The sequence below is a fragment of the Entelurus aequoreus genome, linkage group LG05, assembly GCF_033978785.1.
Source record: "Entelurus aequoreus isolate RoL-2023_Sb linkage group LG05, RoL_Eaeq_v1.1, whole genome shotgun sequence".
Taxonomy (NCBI): domain Eukaryota; kingdom Metazoa; phylum Chordata; class Actinopteri; order Syngnathiformes; family Syngnathidae; genus Entelurus; species Entelurus aequoreus.
In genome coordinates this window covers 87598673-87621172 of record NC_084735.1, presented here as the reverse complement: position 1 = coordinate 87621172, position 22500 = coordinate 87598673, and the positions used below count along the sequence as shown (strand labels likewise).

The 22500-nt window shown below is 42.0% G+C and overlaps 3 protein-coding genes across 12 annotated transcripts in view; all 3 read left to right on the top strand.

The window, feature by feature from the left end:
- LOC133649911 (cyclic AMP-dependent transcription factor ATF-6 beta-like) overlaps window positions 1-7608 on the top strand; it is a 20694-nt gene extending 13086 nt beyond the window's left edge. For both annotated transcript variants that reach the window (XM_062046620.1, XM_062046619.1), the window contains 3 exons: window positions 13-112; window positions 6351-6435; window positions 6504-7608. In XM_062046620.1, coding sequence (XP_061902604.1) covers window positions 13-112; window positions 6351-6435; window positions 6504-6754 — 436 coding nt within the window. In that variant the 3' untranslated portion in view covers window positions 6755-7608. The remainder of the gene's footprint in view (window positions 1-12; window positions 113-6350; window positions 6436-6503) is intronic.
- A 531-nt stretch (window positions 7609-8139) lies between these two features.
- On the top strand, window positions 8140-11999 carry LOC133649910 (histone H3-like centromeric protein A). 9 transcript variants are annotated; one of them, XM_062046618.1, is made up of 5 exons: window positions 8153-8238; window positions 11317-11428; window positions 11495-11607; window positions 11669-11743; window positions 11830-11999. In XM_062046618.1, exons 2-5 carry the CDS (start codon window positions 11326-11328, stop codon window positions 11956-11958), a joined length of 420 nt encoding a protein of 139 aa, XP_061902602.1. In that variant the 5' UTR covers window positions 8153-8238; window positions 11317-11325; the 3' UTR covers window positions 11959-11999. The 9 variants fall into 9 exon arrangements, with proteins under 9 accessions (XP_061902598.1, XP_061902602.1, XP_061902600.1 ...); XM_062046616.1 differs by having other exon boundaries at window positions 8201-8298; XM_062046615.1 differs by lacking the exon at window positions 8153-8238 and adding an exon at window positions 8574-8606.
- Window positions 12000-17529: 5530 nt separating this feature from the next.
- The window catches only part of LOC133649909 (ras-related protein Rab-38-like), a 9727-nt gene continuing 4756 nt past the window's right edge, over window positions 17530-22500 (top strand). Inside the window, exon 1 of the mRNA XM_062046608.1 lies at window positions 17530-17781. Within this exon, the coding sequence (XP_061902592.1) occupies window positions 17571-17781 (211 nt within the window). The 5' untranslated portion in view covers window positions 17530-17570. The remainder of the gene's footprint in view (window positions 17782-22500) is intronic.

Genomic DNA, 22500 nt, shown 5'->3' with positions numbered 1-22500 from the left:
TGTGCTGTGCAGTCAGCTGCAGGTAGTTCCTGGGCCGGAGGTTACCTACAGCCACTTCCTGGATGCCATTGAGCGTCGTGAGGACACTTTCTATGTGGTGTCCTTCAGACGGGTTAGTCATCTTCACTACTACTACTTGACTGTCAAAGTAGTACACTAGACGGGTTAGTCATCTTCACTACTACTACTTGACTGTCAAAGTAGTACACTAGACGGGTTAGTCATCTTCACTACTACTACTTGACTGTCAAAGTAGTACACTAGACGGGTTAGTCATCTTCACTACTACTACTTGACTGTCAAAGTAGTACACTAGACGGGTTAGTCACCTTCACTACTACTACTTGACTGTCAAAGTAGTACACTAGACGGGTTAGTCACCTTCACTACTACTACTTGACTGTCAAAGTAGTACACTAGACGGGTTAGTCATCTTCACTACTACTACTTTACTGTCAAAGTAGTACACTAGACGGGTTAGTCATCTTCACTACTACTACTTGACTGTCAAAGTAGTACACTAGACGGGTTAGTCACCTTCACTACTACTACTTGACTGTCAAAGTAGTACACTAGACGGGTTAGTCATCTTCACTACTACTACTTGACTGTCAAAGTAGTACACTAGACGGGTTAGTCATCTTCACTACTACTACTTGACTGTCAAAGTAGTACACTAGACGGGTTAGTCACCTTCACTACTACTACTTGACTGTCAAAGTAGTACACTAGACGGGTTAGTCATCTTCACTACTACTACTTGACTGTCAAAGTAGTACACTAGACGGGTTAGTCATCTTCACTACTACTACTTGACTGTCAAAGTAGTACACTAGACGGGTTAGTCACCTTCACTACTACTACTTGACTGTCAAAGTAGTACACTAGACGGGTTAGTCATCTTCACTACTACTACTTGACTGTCAAAGTAGTACACTAGACGGGTTAGTCATCTTCACTACTACTACTTGACTGTCAAAGTAGTACACTAGACGGGTTAGTCATCTTCACTACTACTACTTGACTGCCAAAGTAGTACACTAGACGGGTTAGTCACCTTCACTACTACTACTTGACTGTCAAAGTAGTACACTAGACGGGTTAGTCATCTTCACTACTACTACTTGACTGTCAAAGTAGTACACTAGACGGGTTAGTCATCTTCACTACTACTACTTGACTGTCAAAGTAGTACACTAGACGGGTTAGTCATCTTCACTACTACTACTTGACTGTCAAAGTAGTACACTAGACGGGTTAGTCATCTTCACTACTACTACTTGACTGTCAAAGTAGTACACTAGACGGGTTAGTCACCTTCACTACTACTACTTGACTGTCAAAGTAGTACACTAGACGGGTTAGTCATCTTCACTACTACTACTTGACTGTCAAAGTAGTACACTAGACGGGTTAGTCATCTTCACTACTACTACTACTTGACTGTCAAAGTAGTACACTAGACGGGTTAGTCACCTTCACTACTACTACTTGACTGTCAAAGTAGTACACTAGACGGGTTAGTCATCTTCACTACTACTACTTGACTGTCAAAGTAGTACACTAGACGGGTTAGTCACCTTCACTACTACTACTTGACTGTCAAAGTAGTACACTAGACGGGTTAGTCATCTTCACTACTACTACTTGACTGTCAAAGTAGTACACTAGACGGGTTAGTCATCTTCACTACTACTACTTGACTGTCAAAGTAGTACACTAGACGGGTTAGTCATCTTCACTACTACTACTTGACTGTCAAAGTAGTACACTAGACGGGTTAGTCATCTTCACTACTACTACTTGACTGTCAAAGTAGTACACTAGACGGGTTAGTCACCTTCACTACTACTACTTGACTGTCAAAGTAGTACACTAGACGGGTTAGTCATCTTCACTACTACTACTTGACTGTCAAAGTAGTACACTAGACGGGTTAGTCATCTTCACTACTACTACTTGACTGTCAAAGTAGTACACTAGACGGGTTAGTCACCTTCACTACTACTACTTGACTGTCAAAGTAGTACACTAGAAGTACTCTACATGTCCACAAGTACTAACCCCGTTTCCATATGAGTTGGGAAATTAGTGGTGGGTGTCTTTTAGGGGCAGGTGTCTTAGTGGTGGATGTCTTTTAGGGGCAGGTGTCTTAGTGGTGGATGTCTTTTAGGGGCAGGTGTCTTAGTGGTGGATGTCTTTTAGGGGCAGGTGTCTTAGTGGTGGATGTCTTTTAGGGGCAGGTGTCTTAGTGGTGGATGTCTTTTAGGGGTGGGTGTCTTAGTGGTGGATGTCTTTTAGGGGTGGGTGTCTTAGTGGTGGATGTCTTTTAGGGGCGGGTGTCTTAGTGGTGGATGTCTTTTAGGGGCGGGTGTCTTAGTGGTGGATGTCTTTTAGGGGCAGGTGTCTTAGTGGTGGATGTCTTTTAGGGGCAGGTGTCTTAGTGGTGGATGTCTTTTAGGGGCAGGTGTCTTAGTGGTGGATGTCTTTTAGGGGCAGGTGTCTTAGTGGTGGATGTCTTTTAGGGGCAGGTGTCTTAGTGGTGGATGTCTTTTAGGGGCAGGTGTCTTAGTGGTGGATGTCTTTTAGGGGCAGGTGTCTTAGTGGTGGATGTCTTTTAGGGGCAGGTGTCTTAGTGGTGGATGTCTTTTAGGGGCAGGTGTCTTAGTGGTGGATGTCTTTTAGGGGTGGGTGTCTTAGTGGTGGATGTCTTTTAGGGGTGGGTGTCTTAGTGGTGGATGTCTTTTAGGGGCGGGTGTCTTAGTGGTGGATGTCTTTTAGGGGCAGGTGTCTTAGTGGTGGATGTCTTTTAGAGGCGGGTGTCTTAGTGGTGGATGTCTTTTAGGGGCAGGTGTCTTAGTGGTGGGTGTCTTTTAGGGGTGGGTGTCTTAGTGGTGGATGTCTTTTAGGGGTGGGTGTCTTAGTGGTGGGTGTCTTTTAGGGGCAGGTGTCTTAGTGGTGGATGTCTTTTAGAGGCGGGTGTCTTAGTGGTGGATGTCTTTTAGGGGCAGGTGTCTTAGTGGTGGATGTCTTTTAGGGGCAGGTGTCTTAGTGGTGGATGTCTTTTAGGGGCAGGTGTCTTAGTGGTGGATGTCTTTTAGGGGTGGGTGTCTTAGTGGTGGATGTCTTTTAGGGGCAGGTGTCTTAGTGGTGGATGTCTTTTAGGGGCAGGTGTCTTAGTGGTGGATGTCTTTTAGGGGCAGGTGTCTTAGTGGTGGGTGTCTTTTAGGGGCAGGTGTCTTAGTGGTGGATGTCTTTTAGGGGCAGGTGTCTTAGTGGTGGATGTCTTTTAGGGGCGGGTGTCTTAGTGGTGGATGTCTTTTAGGGGCAGGTGTCTTAGTGGTGGATGTCTTTTAGGGGCAGGTGTCTTAGTGGTGGATGTCTTTTAGGGGTGGGTGTCTTAGTGGTGGATGTCTTTTAGGGGTGGGTGTCTTAGTGGTGGATGTCTTTTAGGGGCGGGTGTCTTAGTGGTGGATGTCTTTTAGGGGCGGGTGTCTTAGTGGTGGATGTCTTTTAGGGGCAGGTGTCTTAGTGGTGGATGTCTTTTAGGGGCAGGTGTCTTAGTGGTGGATGTCTTTTAGGGGCAGGTGTCTTAGTGGTGGATGTCTTTTAGGGGCAGGTGTCTTAGTGGTGGATGTCTTTTAGGGGCAGGTGTCTTAGTGGTGGATGTCTTTTAGGGGCAGGTGTCTTAGTGGTGGATGTCTTTTAGGGGCAGGTGTCTTAGTGGTGGATGTCTTTTAGGGGCAGGTGTCTTAGTGGTGGATGTCTTTTAGGGGCAGGTGTCTTAGTGGTGGATGTCTTTTAGGGGTGGGTGTCTTAGTGGTGGATGTCTTTTAGGGGTGGGTGTCTTAGTGGTGGATGTCTTTTAGGGGCGGGTGTCTTAGTGGTGGATGTCTTTTAGGGGCAGGTGTCTTAGTGGTGGATGTCTTTTAGAGGCGGGTGTCTTAGTGGTGGATGTCTTTTAGGGGCAGGTGTCTTAGTGGTGGGTGTCTTTTAGGGGTGGGTGTCTTAGTGGTGGATGTCTTTTAGGGGTGGGTGTCTTAGTGGTGGGTGTCTTTTAGGGGCAGGTGTCTTAGTGGTGGATGTCTTTTAGAGGCGGGTGTCTTAGTGGTGGATGTCTTTTAGGGGCAGGTGTCTTAGTGGTGGGTGTCTTTTAGGGGCAGGTGTCTTAGTGGTGGATGTCTTTTAGGGGCAGGTGTCTTAGTGGTGGATGTCTTTTAGGGGCAGGTGTCTTAGTGGTGGATGTCTTTTAGGGGCAGGTGTCTTAGTGGTGGATGTCTTTTAGGGGCAGGTGTCTTAGTGGTGGATGTCTTTTAGGGGCAGGTGTCTTAGTGGTGGATGTCTTTTAGGGGTGGGTGTCTTAGTGGTGGATGTCTTTTAGGGGTGGGTGTCTTAGTGGTGGATGTCTTTTAGGGGCGGGTGTCTTAGTGGTGGATGTCTTTTAGGGGCAGGTGTCTTAGTGGTGGATGTCTTTTAGAGGCGGGTGTCTTAGTGGTGGATGTCTTTTAGGGGCAGGTGTCTTAGTGGTGGGTGTCTTTTAGGGGTGGGTGTCTTAGTGGTGGATGTCTTTTAGGGGTGGGTGTCTTAGTGGTGGGTGTCTTTTAGGGGCAGGTGTCTTAGTGGTGGATGTCTTTTAGAGGCGGGTGTCTTAGTGGTGGATGTCTTTTAGGGGCAGGTGTCTTAGTGGTGGGTGTCTTTTAGGGGCAGGTGTCTTAGTGGTGGATGTCTTTTAGGGGTGGGTGTCTTAGTGGTGGATGTCTTTTAGGGGCTGGTGTCTTAGTGGTGGATGTCTTTTAGGGGTGGGTGTCTTAGTGGTGGATGTCTTTTAGGGGCGGGTGTCTTAGTGGTGGGTGTCTTTTAGGGGTGGGTGTCTTAGTGGTGGGTGTCTTTTAGGGGTGGGTGTCTTAGTGGTGGATCTCTTTTAGGGGCGGGTGTCTTAGTGGTGGATGTCTTTTAGGGGTGGGTGTCTTAGTGGTGGATGTCTTTTAGGGGCGGGTGTCTTAGTGGTGGATGTCTTTTAGGGGCGGGTGTCTTAGTGGTGGATGTCTTTTAGGGGTGGGTGTCTTAGTGGTGGATGTCTTTTAAGGGTGGGTGTCTTAGTGGTGGATGTCTTTTAGGGGCGGGTGTCTTAGTGGTGGATGTCTTTTAGGGGTGGGTGTCTTAGTGGTGGATGTCTTTTAGGGGCGGGTGTCTTAGTGGTGGATGTCTTTTAGGGGTGGGTGTCTTAGTGGTGGATGTCTTTTAGAGGCGGGTGTCTTAGTGGTGGATGTCTTTTAGGGGTGGGTGTCTTAGTGGTGGATGTCTTTTAGGGGCGGGTGTCTTAGTGGTGGATGTCTTTTAGGGGCGGGTGTCTTAGTGGTGGATGTCTTTTAGAGGCGGGTGTCTTAGTGGTGGATGTCTTTTAGGGGTGGGTGTCTTAGTGGTGGATGTCTTTTAAGGGTGGGTGTCTTAGTGGTGGATGTCTTTTAAGGGTGGGTGTCTTAGTGGTGGATGTCTTTTAGAGGCGGGTGTCTTAGTGGTGGATGTCTTTTAGGGGTGGGTGTCTTAGTGGTGGATGTCTTTTAGGGGCGGGTGTCTTAGTGGTGGATGTCTTTTAGGGGTGGGTGTCTTAGTGGTGGATGTCTTTTAGGGGCGGGTGTCTTAGTGGTGGATGTCTTTTAGGGGCGGGTGTCTTAGTGGTGGATGTCTTTTAGGGGTGGGTGTCTTAGTGGTGGATGTCTTTTAGGGGTGGGTGTCTTAGTGGTGGATGTCTTTTAGAGGCGGGTGTCTTAGTGGTGGATGTCTTTTAGGGGTGGGTGTCTTAGTGGTGGATGTCTTTTAGGGGCGGGTGTCTTAGTGGTGGATGTCTTTTAGGGGCGGGTGTCTTAGTGGTGGATGTCTTTTAGGGGTGGGTGTCTTAGTGGTGGATGTCTTTTAGGGGCGGGTGTCTTAGTGGTGGATGTCTTTTAGGGGTGGGTGTCTTAGTGGTGGATGTCTTTTAGGGGCGGGTGTCTTAGTGGTGGATGTCTTTTAGAGGCGGGTGTCTTAGTGGTGGATGTCTTTTAGGGGTGGGTGTCTTAGTGGTGGATGTCTTTTAGGGGTGGGTGTCTTAGTGGTGGATGTCTTTTAGGGGTGGGTGTCTTAGTGGTGGATGTCTTTTAGGGGTGGGTGTCTTAGTGGTGGATGTCTTTTAGGGGTGGGTGTCTTAGTGGTGGATGTCTTTTAGGGGTGGGTGTCTTAGTGGTGGATGTCTTTTAGGGGCGGGTGTCTTAGTGGTGGGTGTCTTTTAGGGGCGGGTGTCTTAGTGGTGGATGTCTTTTAGAGGCGGGTGTCTTTTAGCGTCGGGTGTCTGAGCGTGTTTGTGCCCTCAGGACCACCTGCTGCTTCCCGCCATCAGCCACAACAAGACGCGTCGGCCCAAGATGTCGCTGGTCATGCCCGCCATGTCGGTGAAGGGTGAGTACTGCCAGCCCGAGCTTGGCGCCGCTGGGTGTGTGACGGAGGTTGTGTGTGTCGCCCGGCAGAGAGCGTCTACAACGCCTCCCGCGGCTACGAGATGATGATGCAGGTGGACTGCGAGGTCATGGACACCCGCACGGTCCACATCAAGTCCTCGGCCGTGCCGCCGTCGCTGCGTGACCCGCTCCCACAGGACCCGCCACACGCCAACCATCACCACGGCAACCACACCGTCCTGCGTGGACGTCAGCAGCCGCCGCCCTCAGCCCGCAGGCGCCAGGACAAGTATCTCATCAGCCAATCAGAGGGTGTCTGAAGAGGCGTCGCCATGGCAACCAGTCTTTTCTACTCTAATTTAATGCTTGTAAAAACACGGTGTAAATATTTTTTTATCTCCCACTGGTCACATGACCTCCGCCAGGATGTCAACAATGCTGTTGCTTGGTTACCAAAAGACGCAAATAACATTTAAGACCCATCATTTTCTGCCACGTGACATGTCCCGCCTCCACCCGCAGACACAAACACACCAAAATATGTCAATCACTATAACATCAACTGCAAATGATATATATACTGTATTTATATATGTATACTATACATGTACTGTCTATATATACTGTGTTTATGTACATATACACAGTATGTACACTACCGTTCAATAGTGTATATATATATGTATGTATAATATACCTATTTATATATGTGTATATAAATCTATTATATATATAATATATATAAATAATATATATATATGTATATATATATATATACACACACACACATACATGGAACAGAAGGTGCACACCTTTTTGTAGCACTGCTAATTGGAGCCGCCCACCTGGCAGGTACTGCTGATGCGTTCACGGGAGTGCTGCTTGTGGGATTTTGCAACTACACCGTTACATAGAAGCAGTAACTTTACTTAACACATAGTAACTCTACTTTAATGATAAAATATTGATAATAAATCATGTACATTTATGTGTGGGACTACGAAGATGGTCAACAGTCATGAGATTTCGCTTCTTCCTGCTCCTTTGCGGACACATTCCTTTGGGTTTTTTTTTTTTTAAACTTGTTTTTATTACATCAGTAATGTTGTGTTGTGTTCATCTGGATGTCAAATGTTGTACGTGGTGTTTGAAATAAATAACAAATTCAACGTTTGATTCGGTCAGTGCAATTGAAACAAAACCCGATGGGTTTATTTGAATTTTATTTTGAAATACACCCAACTAAAGTTGAATAACAGAACGTGTTTCATCTGAAAAAGGAATTCATGGATCTTTAAAAAAAAACATGTTGACGTTTATTTTATGTCGACAAAAAAACATTAGTATGACCAAACGCGTTTTTTATATTCTGACACAACCGGAAGTTGTCATTTCAATGGAAATAACTGGCGTTAAATCCTGTATTTCACAATAAAACACATTCATGTCACGTGACCGTCCAAAATTAAATATTTGTGAAAAGACTTTTTTTTGTGTGTCATTTTTCAAAATAAGATCCAAATAAACCGTAATAGTTGGGCAGTTTTGGTAACAAGGTCAAAATGCTTTACTATTTACTATTTGTGAAGGTAACCATGGCAACATGCAATATTCACACTCATTTACGTCTTTATTGGGTTTGATATTTTTAACTTTTAATCTACAAGACTTGTTCTCCTGCGCTTTCCCGCCCCTTCGGACGATCCCGGTAACCTTTTCAAGCGCCTAGGAATTCTTGGTCCCGCCCACCGGCTGCCACTGATTGGCTGATGCGCGGTGACGCTGATTGGCTGAGCGCGCAGAGGTTAGTTTGAATCTGCTGCTGCCCTTTTCCTCGCCTCGGCCGCGCGGCTCTTTTTACCTGGTAAACTCATTTTCCCTCCTTTCCTATTTCGCGCACATTTACTAGAGAAGCGACTTCGTTTAGCGGCTCGGCGCACATTCGCCGCAGTCTTGTAGTCGACGGGAGCGAGGCGGAAGTAGGAGAAATGACTAAACAGCGCGGAGCCAGGCAGTGACGTCACAGGTTGTCGACGTACTTTTGTTTACAAACGCCAGCAAAGATGGCGGATTTCTTGGGAGAAGGAAAGTACCGATTTACTTTGATTGATTGAAACTTTTATTAGTAGATAGCACAGTGCAATTGACCACTAAATGGTAACATCCCTATGGGTGAGGGCGGCCCTACGTCACTTCCGCCTACCAATCCCCTAGCAACCGGGAATTGGTTGAAAAGAAAGCAGCTCACAGCGAACACAGCATTGACAGAAAAAGCATTTAACGAGCGTTGTGGCTTGGAGGTCGGCGTTAAATCCTTCATTTACGCATTTTTACTTATTCACATATCGTGTGAAAAAAACGAAAATGTATTATTTGCGTCAGACTCGTCTCAGTGAACTTTAAAGCTTCTCAGGCTTAGCTTAGCTTGCTAGTTAGCTTAGCCTGCGCGCTACTAAGAAAGAGACACGGAAGTTATCAACAACAAGATCAAGTGTTAGTGTATAAAATATTGAGAGATTTGAGGGCTACATGTATTGTTCAAGTACAACTGTTCTTCGCCAGGTGTTCTTTGGCCGCCCTGGCTTACGTTTTCCCGGTGGTGTCCATCTTAAAGGCCTACTGAAATGAATTTTTTTTATTTAAACGGGGATAGCAGATCTATTCTATGTGTCATACTTGATCATTTCGCGATATTGCCATATTTTTTCTGAAAGGATTTAGTATAGAACAACGACGATAAAGATTGCAACTTTTGGTATCTGATAAAAAAAAGGCTTGCCCCTACCGGAAGTAGCGTGACGTAGTCAGTTGAACATATACGCAATGTTCCCTATTGTTTACAATGATGGCCGCATGAAGTGAGAGAGATTCGGACCGAGAAAGCGACAATTTCCCCATTAATTTGAGCGAGGATGAAAGATTTGTGGATGAGTAAAGTGCAAGTGAAGGACTAGTGGGGAGTTGAAGCTATTCAGATAGGGAAGATGCTGTGAGAGCCGGGGGTGACCTGATATTCAGCTGGGAATGACTACAACAGTAAATAAACACAAGACATATATATACTCTATTAGCCACAACACAACCAGGCTTATATTTAATATGCCACAAATTAATCCTGCATAAAAACACCTGCGTGTTTGTTATGCTAGCTCCTAGCTCCTATGCTAGCTCCTAGCTCCATAGAACACGCCAATACAATTCAAACACCTGATCAACACACACAATCACTCAGCCCAAAAGACCGTTCACCTAACCCAAGGTTCATAAAGCTTATATATTTTTAAAAAGTTACGTACGTGACGCGCACGTACGGTACGGTACGTGTTATGCTAGCTCCTATGCTAGCTCCTAGCTCCATAGAACACGCCAATACAATTCAAACACCTGATCAACACACACAATCACTCAGCCCAAAAGACCGTTCACCTAACCCAAGGTTCATAAAGCCTATATATTTTTAAAAAGTTACGTACGTGACGCGCACGTACGGTACGGTACGTGTTATGCCAGCTCCTAGCTCCTATGCTAGCTCCTAGCTCCATAGAACACGCCAATACAATTCAAACACCTGATCAACACACACAATCACTCAGCCCAAAAGACCGTTCACCTAACCCAAGGTTCATAAAGCTTATATATTTTTTAAAAAGTTACGTACATACGCAAAAAAAAGTTGCGCACATACGGTCAAGCGATCAAATGTTTAGAAGCCAAAGCTGCATACTCACAGTAGCACGTCTGCGTCTTTGTCATCCAAATCAAAGTAATTCTGGTAAGAGTCTGTGTTGTCCCAGTTCTCTACAGGCGTCTGTGTATCGAAGTCAAAAGTCCTCCTGGTTAGAGTCTCTGTTATCCGAGTTCTTCCATCTTGACTGCATCTTTCGGGAATGTAAACAAAGAAGCGCCGGCTGTGTACTGTTGTTGCTGACTACGTTCGAAAAATACGTCCATTTCGCACCGACAACTTTCTTCTTTGCTTGCTCAGCTTCCTTCTCCATAATGCAATGAACATGATAGCAACAGATTCACGAACACAGATGTCCAGAATACTGTGGAATTATGAAATGAAAACAGAGCTTTTTCGTATTGGCTTCAATGTGGAAGGCATACCCGTGTTCGCCGGTCTACGTCACGCGCATACGTCATCCTCAGAGGCGTTTCGAACCGGAAGTTTAGCGGCAAATTTCAAATGTCACTTTATAAGTTAACCCGGCCGTATTGGCATGTGTTATAATGTTAAGATGTCATCATTGATATATAAACTATCAGACTGCGTGGTCGCTAGTAGTGGCTTTCAGTAGGCCTTTAACGCTGCCTTTGGTATCCTCTCGTTGTCCGCTTTTCGAAAATAGCTAGCTAGGCTATAGACTATATAGTATACACCGCATGTTATTTTTGTACAACAACAACTTCAGCTGTCGAACGTTATAAGGTACAAATTCAACAAGTACAACAATAGCACGGATGGTATAGCCAAGCTGTGGTTAAGAAGGTGGATTTTTGTTCCTTATATTTAGCAGAAACGAAGTGATCCGAACACACGACCCGGGACTTTGGGGGACTCCAGTGAGAACCGTCCTCGTTTTCCCGGTGTAAAGCTGCGAGCCATTTGTCTCGTCTCTGTGGGCTTTTATCGCGCTTTGGCAGAACAAAATACAACCTTTGTTTTCCCTGTTTCCAGTTGTGGTTAGCACAACCAAAAACAACACCGTTTTTCGGCATTTTGGAGGCAGAATGACGGGTTTAACCGTTAAAGAGTAATGGCGACGGTTTGTTTTCAACGCCAGTCTGGTTGCTATGGCTCGAAGAACCCGTATGTAGCTCAGTTGCCCGAATGTCGGCCCTCACCCATAAATGGTCACGTGACTTCTTCCTTCCCCAGCTTCCGGCCATGCGTCATGACGACTCCTCCTCCAGCCGCAGGAAAGGCCCCGCCCCGCGGCGCCGGCCACAGCAGCAGACGCCCGCCTCCACGCCACACCCCCTGAGGCCAGGTAAGCCGCCGCCACCGCCAGGACGCCGTCTTGACTTTGCCGGGTCCAACAAAAGGCGTCTTTCAGGAACGTCTCCGAAGAAGCGAAGGTTCCGTCCGGGTACCAGGGCCCTGATGGAGATCAGGAAGTACCAGAAGAGCACCGACCTTCTCCTGAGGAAGGCGCCCTTTGCCCGCCTGGTGAGGCTCCGCCCCCGTTGTCCTGTGAGCTGATGTGTAAACAAGCCCCGCCCCTCCCCAGGTGCACGAGGTGTGCCAGACTTTCGGCAGAGGGTCCTTCAGGTGGCAGGTGTTGGCCCTGCTGGCCCTGCAGGAGGTAAGTCCCAGGTCAGGGGTCAGGGGGTGAGGTAAGTCCCAGGTCAGGAGGTGTGGCGACTTTGCTGAGCGGGCGTTTGTGCGCAGGCGGCCGAGGCCTTCCTGGTCATGTTGTTCTCCGACGCCAACCTCTGCGCTATCCACGCCAAGAGGGTCACCTTGTTCGACCGCGACCTGCAGCTCGCCCGCAGGATCCGAGGAGCCGATCATCTCTAGGCCCCTTGGGGCTTCTTTCAAAATAAAAGTCTTGCAGTCTGCTTTTAGGACAATCACTTCCTCCAGTCAGGTCATGTGACCTGCACTCCAGGGGGCGTGTTTCGCTCGTAGAAATACACAATTAGAAAGTATATATATTATAAATAATATATTACTTACACATTGAAACAATCCATATAATATTAAAACATAATATATTACATTTTACAATAAAGTTAAAAAATAATGCATATAATAAATACTACATATATGAATAATAATAAATAATACAAAATATGTATTTTACAATAATTAAAAAGATACATATAAGACATATCACATGGCATGTGGAAAGGGGGCGGGGCCAAGGAGGATGCATGTTTGGGCCCTCAGATGGTGTGTGGAAAGGGGGCGGAGCCAAGGAGGATGCATGTGTTTGGGCCCTCAGATGGTGTGTGGAAAGGGGGCGGAGCCAAGGAGGATGCATGTGTTTGGGCCCTCAGATGGTGTGTGGAAAGGGGGCGGGGCCAAGGAGGATGCATGTGTTTGGTCCCTCAGATGGTGTGTGGAAAGGGGGCGGAGCCAAGGAGGATGCATGTGTTTGGGCCCTCAGATGGTGTGTGGAAAGGGGGCGGGGCCAAGGAGGATGCATGTGTTTGGTCCCTCAGATGGTGTGTGGAAAGGGGGCGGGGCCAAGGAGGATGCATGTGTTTGGTCCCTCAGATGGTGTGTGGAAAGGGGGCGGAGCCAAGGAGGATGCATGTGTTTGTTTGACTTTTTAAAATGTTTGACTTTTTATCTCATAATTTTGATTTTTTTATCTCATATTTATAACTTTTCACCTCATAGTTTCAATTTGTATCTCATAATTTCGACTTTTTATGTAGTATTTATGACTTTTTATCTCATAATTTTTATTTTTTTTTAGCTCATATTTATGACTTTCTATCGAATAATTTCGACTTTTTATTTCACAAATATGACTTTTTATCTCATATTTATGACTTTTCATTTCATAATTTGGACTTTATATCTAATTATTTCGACTTTTTAAAATGTTTGACTTTTTATCTCATAATTTCGATTTTTAAAAATAAATCTCATATTTATGACTTTTCACCTCATAAGTTCAACTTGTTTCTCATAATTTCGATTTATTATCTAGTATTTATGACTTTTTATCTAATAATTTCGACTTTTTATTTCATAAATATGACTTTATCTCATCATTTTGACTTTTTAGCTCATATTTATGACTTTCTATCGAATAATTTCGACTTTTTATTTCACAAATATGACTTTTCATTTCATAATTTCGACTTTACACTCATTATTTCGACTTTTTAAAATGTTTGACCTTTTATCTCATAATTTCGATTTTTTTTTTATCTCATATTTATAACTTTTCACCTCATAATTTCAATTTGTATCTCATAATTTTGACTTTTTATCTAGTATTTATGACTTTTTATCTCATATTTATGACTTTCTATCGAATAATTTCAACTTTTTATTTCACAAATATGACTTTTTATCTCATATTTATGACTTTTCATTTCATAATTTCGACTTTATATGTGATTATTTCGACTATTAAAAGTGTGTCTTTCCTATGCAGGGCAGAGTGACTTCTGCATTTGAGTCATGTGGAATAAGGCAGCAGCACATGACGGTCAGCTTTTATTCCACATGACTCCTTCACATTTCAAACTGTTAGTCTTGCACATGGCCACGCCCACACATGACACCCACAATGCACCAGCACCGAATACTGGGGGGGAGTGAGAGCTCCTGTCGCGTACACCATCTTTGACCGCACAGTGATCCTTTCATTCATTGACCAAATCTCCTTTGCCCCACAAAATTGTACCCTGATGCTCAAGTCATAAATATGAGATTTGAAAAAAGTCATGAATATCAGATAAAAAGTCATGAATATGAGATTTTTTTTTTAAAAAGTCAAAAATATGAGATAAAAAGTCATAAATCTGAGATAAAAAAATCGGAATTATGAGCTAAAAAATCTTTGAGATTTAAAAAAAAAAGTCGAAATTATGAGATAAATCATACTTGTAAAATAAAAAGTCGAAATTGTTAGATAGAAAGCCATAATTATGAGATAAAAAGTCATGAATATGAGATAAAAAGTCATGCATATCAGATAAAAAGTAATGAATATCAGATTTTTTAAAAAAAGTCAAAAATATGAGATAAAATGTCATAAATATGAGATTAAAAAATCGGAATTATGTGCTAAAAAGTCTTTGAGATTTAAAAAAAAAGTCGAAATTATGATATAAATCATATTTGTAAAATAAAAAGTCGAAATTGTTATATAGAAAGTCATAAATATGAGATAAAAAGTCAAAATTATAAGATAAAATGGTGAGGTAAAAAGTTGGATTCATGAGATAAAAAGTTGAAATTATGAGATGAAAAGTCATAAATATGAGATAAAAAATCGAAATTATGATATAAAAAGTCAAAAATGTTAAAAAGTCGAAATAATGAGATATAAAGTCGAAATTATGAAATTAAAAGTCATAAATATGACAAAGTCATATTTGTGAAATAAAAAGTCGAAATTATTAGATAGAAAATCATAAATATGAGCTAAAAAGTCAAAATTATAAGATAAAATGGTGAGGTAAAAATTTGGACTCATGAGATAAAAAGTTGAAATTATGAGATGAAAAGTCAAAATTATTACATAAAAAGTAAAAAATTATGAGATGAAAAGTCATAAATATGAGATAAAAAAGTCGAAATTATGAAATGAAGTCATAAATATCAGATAAAAAGTAATATTTGTGAAATAAAAAGTCGAAATTATTAGATAAAGTCATAAATATGAGCTAAAATATTGAAATTATAAAATATAAAGTCGAAATGAGGTTAAAAAAATGTTAATTATGAGATGAAATGTCGAAATGATGAGATAAAAAGTCGAAAAATTATGATATGAGAAGTAATAAATATGAGATAAAAGGTCGGAAATTATGATATGAAAAGTCATAAATATAAGATAAAAAGTCGAAAATATTGATTAAAAAGTTGAAATTATGATAAGAATAGTCATATGAGATAAAAAGTCGAAAACATTAAATAAAAAGTCGAAATTATGATATGAAGAGTCATGAGATAAAAAGTCGAAAATATTAAAAAGTTGAAATTACGAAATAAAAAGTCATAAATATGAGATAAAAAGGTCATATTTGTGAAATAAAAAGTAGAAATTATTAGATAGAAAGTCATAAATATGAGATAAAACTCAAAATTATAATATAAAATGGTGAGGTAATAAAGTGGAATTATGAGATAAAAAAATTTAATTATGAGATGAAAAGTCCAAATTATTACATAAAAAGTCCAAATGATGAAATGAAAATAAATAAATATAAGATATAAAGTCAAAATTATGAAATGAAGTCATAAATATGAGATAACATCGAAATTATGAAATGAAGTCACAAATATGAGATACAAAGTCATATTTGTGAAATAAAAAGTCGAAATTATTAGATATAAAGTCATAAATATTAGATACAAAATTTAAATTATAAGATATAAAGTCGAAATGAGATTAAAAAAAATAAATTGTGAGATAAAAAAAAAATTTAAATTATGAGATGAAACGTTGAAATTATCAGATAAAAAGTCGAAATTATGATATGAAAAGTAGGGATGTCCGATAATGGCTTTTTGCCGATATCCGATATTCCGATATTGTCCAACTCTTTAATTACCGATACCGATATATACAGTCGTGGAATTAACACATTGTTATGCCTCATTTGGACAACCAGGTATGGTGAAGATAAGGTACTTTTTAAAAAAAATAATAAAATAAGATAAATAAATTAAAAACATTTTCTTGAATAAAAAAGAAAGTAAAACAATATAAAAACAGTTACATAGAAACTAGTAATGAATGAAAATGAGTCAAATGAAGTGTTAAAGGTTAGTACTATTAGTGGAGCAGCAGCACGCACAATCATGTGTGCTTACGGACTGTATCCCTTGCAGACTGTATTGCTATATATTGTTAATATTAATAACTGTATCCCTTGCAGACTGTATTGATATATATTGTTAATATTAATAACTGTATCCCTTGCAGACTGTATTGATATATATTGATATATAATAATAACTGTATCCCTTGCAGACTGTATTGATATATAATAATAACTGTATCCCTTGCAGACTGTATTGATATATATTGTTAATAATAATAACTGTATCCCTTGCAGACTGTATTGATATATATTGTTAATAATAATAACTGTATCCCTTGCAGACTATTGATATATATTGTTAATATTAATAACTGTATCCCTTGCAGACTATTGATATATATTGTTAATATTAATAACTGTATCCCTTGCAGACTGTATTGATATATAATCATGGACTTTATCCCTTGCAGACTGTATTGATATATAATCATGGACTGTATCCCTTGCAGACTGTATTGATATATAATCATGGACTGTATCCCTTGCAGACTGTATTGATATATATTGATATATAATGTAGGAAGCAGAATATTAATAACAGAAAGAAACAACCCTTTTGTGTGAATGAGTGTAAATGGGGGAGGGAGGTTTTTTGGCTTGGTGCACTAATTGTAAGTGTATCTTGTGTTTTTTATGGGGATTTAATTAAAAAAACAAAAAAACGATACAGATAATTAAAAAAATGATACCGATAATTTCCGATATTACATTTTAATGCATTTATCGACATCCCTAATGAAAAGTAATAAATATGAGATAAAAAGTTGGAAATGATGTTATGACAAATATATATAAGATAAAAAGTCGAAAATATGCAATAAAAAGTGGAAATGATGATATGAAGTCATAATATGAGTTAAAAAATGATGATATGAAGTCATAATATGAGTTTAAAAAATGATGATATGAAGTCATAATGAGTTTAAAAAATCGAAAAGATGAGAAAGAAAGTCGAAAATATGCAATAAAAAGTACAAATCATGAGCTAAAAAGTCATGATTATGAGATGACATCATTTAAATATGTGCGTGGACTCCCACATAAAGACGATCTTTGAGGAGCATTTAGACAAGAGAGGAGAGATCCTCCTGTCAAATACACGATCTTCCCTGCTCGTCTGGCTGCTGGGCGTGGTCACAACACGTTTGCGTGCCCTCGGGAGGAGGGGGCGGTGCTTGCAGTGTCTCCTCACACACACACACACACACACACACACACACACACACACACACACACACTCGGGAGGAGGGGGCGGTGCTTGCAGTGTCTCCACACACACACACACACACACACACACACACTCGGGAGGAGGGGGCGGTGCTTGCAGTGTCTCCTCACACACACACACACACACACACACACTCGGGAGGAGGGGGCGGTGCTTGCAGTGTCTCCTCACACACACACACACACACACACACACACTCGGGAGGAGGGGGCGGTGCTTGCAGTGTCTCCTCACACACACACACACACACTCACACACACACACACTCACTCGGGAGGAGGGGGCGGTGCTTGCAGTGTCTCCTCACACACACACACACACACACACACACACACACACTGTTATCTGTGCGCGTGTGCGTGTGCGCGCGGTGTTCCAGGTGCAGGATGAGCGCGCAGGTGAAGGCGGCTGGGCGGGAACACCTGTACAAGGTGCTGGTGATCGGAGAGCTGGGCGTGGGCAAGACGTCCATCATCAGACGCTACGTGCACCGCAGCTACTCCAGCAACTACCGCGCCACCATCGGCGTGGACTTCGCGCTCAAAGTGCTGCCGTGGGACGCAGACACGGTGCGCCTGCAGCTGTGGGACATCGCAGGTAACTACTTCCGCTTTCACCTGCTCACGTCACGTCACTTCCTCGCTGACAGCGCGGCAACATGATGAGCCGCCTTTGCGCGCGTGACAGTCATTGCTCAGGAGACGTCCTTGAAAATGTACCTTCCTATGACAGCCATCTTGGCACATAGATGATGTTTGATTGGCACTTTTGCGGCACATTCCTAATATTAGCGCAGCGTTATTGTCATATAGATGATCTTTGATTGGCGCTTTGGCACCAGAGTCCTAATAGCGCAGCGTTATTATCATATAGATGATCTTTGATTGGCACTTTTGCGGCACATTCCTAATATTAGCACAGCGTTATTGTCACATAGATGATCTTTGATTGGCGCTTTGGCACCAGAGTCCTAATAGCGCAGCGTTATTGTCATATAGATGATCTTTGATTGGCACTTTTGCGGCACATTCCTAATATTAGCTCAGCGTTATTGTCATATAGATGATCTTTGATTGGCACTTTTGCGGCACATTCCTAATATTAGCACAGCGTTATTGTCACATAGATGATCTTTGATTGGCGCTTTGGCACCAGAGTCCTAATAGCGCAGCGTTATTGTCATATAGATGATCTTTGATTGGCACTTTTGCGGCACATTCCTAATATTAGCTCAGCGTTATTGTCATATAGATGATCTTTGATTGGCGCTTTGGCAGCAGAGTCCTAATATTAGCGCAGCGTTATTGTCATATAGATGATCTTTGATTGGCACTTTTGCGGCACATTCCTAATATTAGCGCAGCGTTATTGTCATATAGATGATCTTTGATTGGCACTTTTGTGGCACATTCCTAATATTAGCGCAGCGTTATTGTCATATAGATGATCTTTGATTGGCACTTTGGCAGCAGAGTCCTAATATTAGCGCAGCGTTATTGTCATATAGATGATCTTTGATTGGCACTTTGGCAGCAGAGTCCTAATATTAGCGCAGCGTTATTGTCATATAGATGATCTTTGATTGGCACTTTGGCAGCAGAGTCCTAATATTAGCGCAGCGTTATTGTCATATAGATGATCTTTGATTGGCACTTTGGCAGCAGAGTCCTAATATTAGCGCAGCGTTATTGTCATATAGATGATCTTTGATTGGCACTTTGGCAGCAGAGTCCTAATATTAGCGCAGCGTTATTGTCATATAGATGATCTTTGATTGGCACTTTGGCGGCAGAGTCTTAATATTAGCGCAGCGTTATTGTCATATAGATGATCTTTGATTGGCGCTTTTACAGCAGATTCCTAAAAACAGCGCAGCATTCCTGTCGTTTAGATGATCTTTGACAAGTGTTTTTGCATTAGTTTCCTAAAAGCAGCAGAGCAATCCTGGCATATAGATGATCTTTGACTATAGTGTTGTTTTTTGGGGGTGGGGTTTGCATTACTTTCCTGAAACAGAAGCGCAATCCTGGCATATAGATGATCTTTGACTAGTGTTTTTGCATTAGTTTCCTAAAAACAGCAGAGTGAACCTAGTATATAGATGATCTTTGACTAGCGTTTTCTTTTTCTTTTTTGCATTAGTTTCCTAAAAGCAGCAGAGCAATCCTGGCATATAGATGATCTTTGACTAGTGTTTTTTTGGGGGATTTTTTTGTATTAGTTTTCTAAAAACAGAAGCGCGATCCTGGCATATAGATGATCTTCGACTAGTGTTTTTTTGTATTAGTTTCCTAAATACAGCAGAGTGATCCTGGCATATAGATGATCTTTGACTAGTGTTTTTGCATTAGTTTCCTAAAAACAGCAGAGTGAACCTAGTATATAGATGATCTTTGACTAGCGTTTTCTTTTTCTTTTTTGCATTAGTTTCCTAAAAGCAGCAGAGCAATCCTGGCATATAGATGATCTTTGACTAGTGTTTTTTGGGGGATTTTTTTGTATTAGTTTTCTAAAAACAGAAGCGCGATCCTGGCATATAGATGATCTTCGACTAGTGTTTTTTTGTATTAGTTTCCTAAATACAGCAGAGTGATCCTGGCATATAGATGATCTTCGACTAGTGTTTTTTTGTATTAGTTTCCTAAATACAGCAGAGTGATCCTGGCATATAAATGATCTTTGACTGCTGTTTTTGCAGCAGATTCCTAAAATAACATTTAAGTGCTCCCTTCATATAGAAGATCTTTGACTACAGTAATGTTTTTCTAGTAAAAAAAGTGTAACCAGCAGAGCACTCCTAGCTTATAAATGATCGTTGACTAGCATTTGAATAGTTAGCAGAAAGCTTCTGTCGTACAGATGATCTTTGACTTGTGTTTTTATTCAATCAATCAATCAATCAATGTTTATTTATATAGCCCTAAATCACAAGTGTCTCAAAGGGCTGTACAAGCCACAACGACATCCTCGGTACAGAGCCCACATACGGGCAAGGAAAAACTCACCCAGTGGGACGTCGGTGAATGACTATGAGAAACCTTGGAGAGGACCGCATATGTGGGTAACCCCCCCCCCCCCCCCCCCCCCCCCCCCCCCCCCCCCTCTAGGGGAGACCGAAAGCAACGGATGTCGAGTGGGTCTGACATAACATTGTGAAAGTCCAGTCCACAGTGGATCCAACACATCAGCGGGAGTCCAGTCCACAGCGGGGCCAACAGGAAACCATCCCGAGCGGAGACGGGTCAGCAGCGCAGAGATGTCCCCAACCGATGCACAGGCTAGTGGTCCACCCGGGGTCCCGGCTCTGGACAGCCAGCACTTCATCCATGGCCACCGGACCTATGCAACTCCCCCTCGCAAGGGACAGGGGAGAAGAGGAGAGAAGAAAAGAAACGGCAGATCAACTGGTCTAAAAAATGGGGGGTCTATTTAAAGGCTAGATTATACAAATGAGTTTTAAGATGGGACTTAAATGCTTCTACTGAGGTAGCATCTCTAACTGTTACCGGGAGGGCATTCCAGAGTACTGGAGCCCGAATAGAAAACGCTCTATAGCCCGCAGACTTTTTTTTGGCTCTGGGAATCACTAATAAGCCGGAGTTCTTTGAACGCAGATTTCTTGCCGGGACATATGGTACAATACAATCGGCGAGATAGGCTGGAGCTAAACCGTGTAATATTTTATACGTAAGTAGTAAAACCTTAAAGTCGCATCTTAGGTGCACAGGAAGCCAGTGCAAGTGAGCCAGTATAGGTATATATATATATGTATATAAAGGTATGTACAGTATAGGCGTAATATGATCAAACTTTCTTGTTTTTGTCAAAAGTCTAGCAGCCGCATTTTGTACCAACTGTAATCTTTTAATGCTAGACATAGGGAGGCCCGAAAATAAAACGTTACAGTAATCGAGACGAGACGTAACGAACGCATGAATAATGATCTCAGCGTCGCTTGTGGACAAAATGGAACGAATTTTAGCGATATTACGGAGATGAAAGAAGGCCGTTTTAGTAACACTCTTAATGTGTGACTCAAACGAGAGAGTTGTTTTAGTAACACTCTTAATGTGTGACTCAAACGAGAGAGTTGTTTTAGTAACACTCTTAATGTGTGACTCAAAGGAGAGAGTTGTTTTAGTAACACTCTTAATGTGTGACTCAAAGGAGAGAGTTGTTTTAGTAACACTCTTAATGTGTGACTCAAAGGAGAGAGTTGTTTTAGTAACACTCTTAATGTGTGACTCAAACGAGAGAGTTGTTTTAGTAACACTCTTAATGTGTGACTCAAACGAGAGAGTTGTTTTAGTAACACTCTTAATGTGTGACTCAAACGAGAGAGTTGTTTTAGTAACACTCTTAATGTGTGACTCAAACGAGAGAGTTGTTTTAGTAACACTCTTAATGTGTGACTCAAACGAGAGAGTTGTTTTAGTAACACTCTTAATGTGTGACTCAAACGAGAGAGTTGTTTTAGTAACACTCTTAATGTGTGACTCAAACGAGAGAGTTGTTTTAGTAACACTCTTAATGTGTGACTCAAACGAGAGAGTTGTTTTAGTAACACTCTTAATGTGTGACTCAAACGAGAGAGTTGTTTTAGTAACACTCTTAATGTGTGACTCAAACGAGAGAGTTGGGTGGAAGATAATACCCAGATTCTTTACCGAGTCTCCTTGTTTAATTGTTTGGTTGTCAAATGTTAAGGTGGTATTATTAAATAGATGTTGGTGTCTAGCAGGACCGATAATCAGCATTTCCGTTTTCTTAGCGTTGAGTTGCAAAAAGTTAGCGGACATCCATTGTTTAATTTCATTAAGACACGCCTCCAGCTGACTACAGTCCGGCGTGTTGGTCAGCTTTAGGGGCATGTAGAGTTGAGTGTCATCAGCATAACAGTGAAAGCTAACACCGTACTTGCGTATGATGTCACCCAGCGGCAGCATGTAAATACTAAAGAGTGCAGGGCCAAGAACCGAACCCTGGGGAACTCCGCACGTTACCTTAACATAGTCCGAGGTCACATTGTTATGGGAGACACACTGCATCCTGTCAGTAAGATAAGAGTTAAACCAAGACAAGGCTAAGTCTGACATACCAATACGTGTTTTGATACGCTCTAATAAAATATTATGATCAACGGTATGGAAAGCGGCGCTAAGATGAAGAAGCAGCAACATAGATGACATCCATGGTTAGCAATAGATCATTAGTCATTTTTGCGAGGGCTGTCTCCGTAGAGTGATTTGCCCTGAAACCGGATTGAAAAGGTTCACAGAGATTGTTAGTCACTAAGTGTTCATTTAGCTGCTGTGC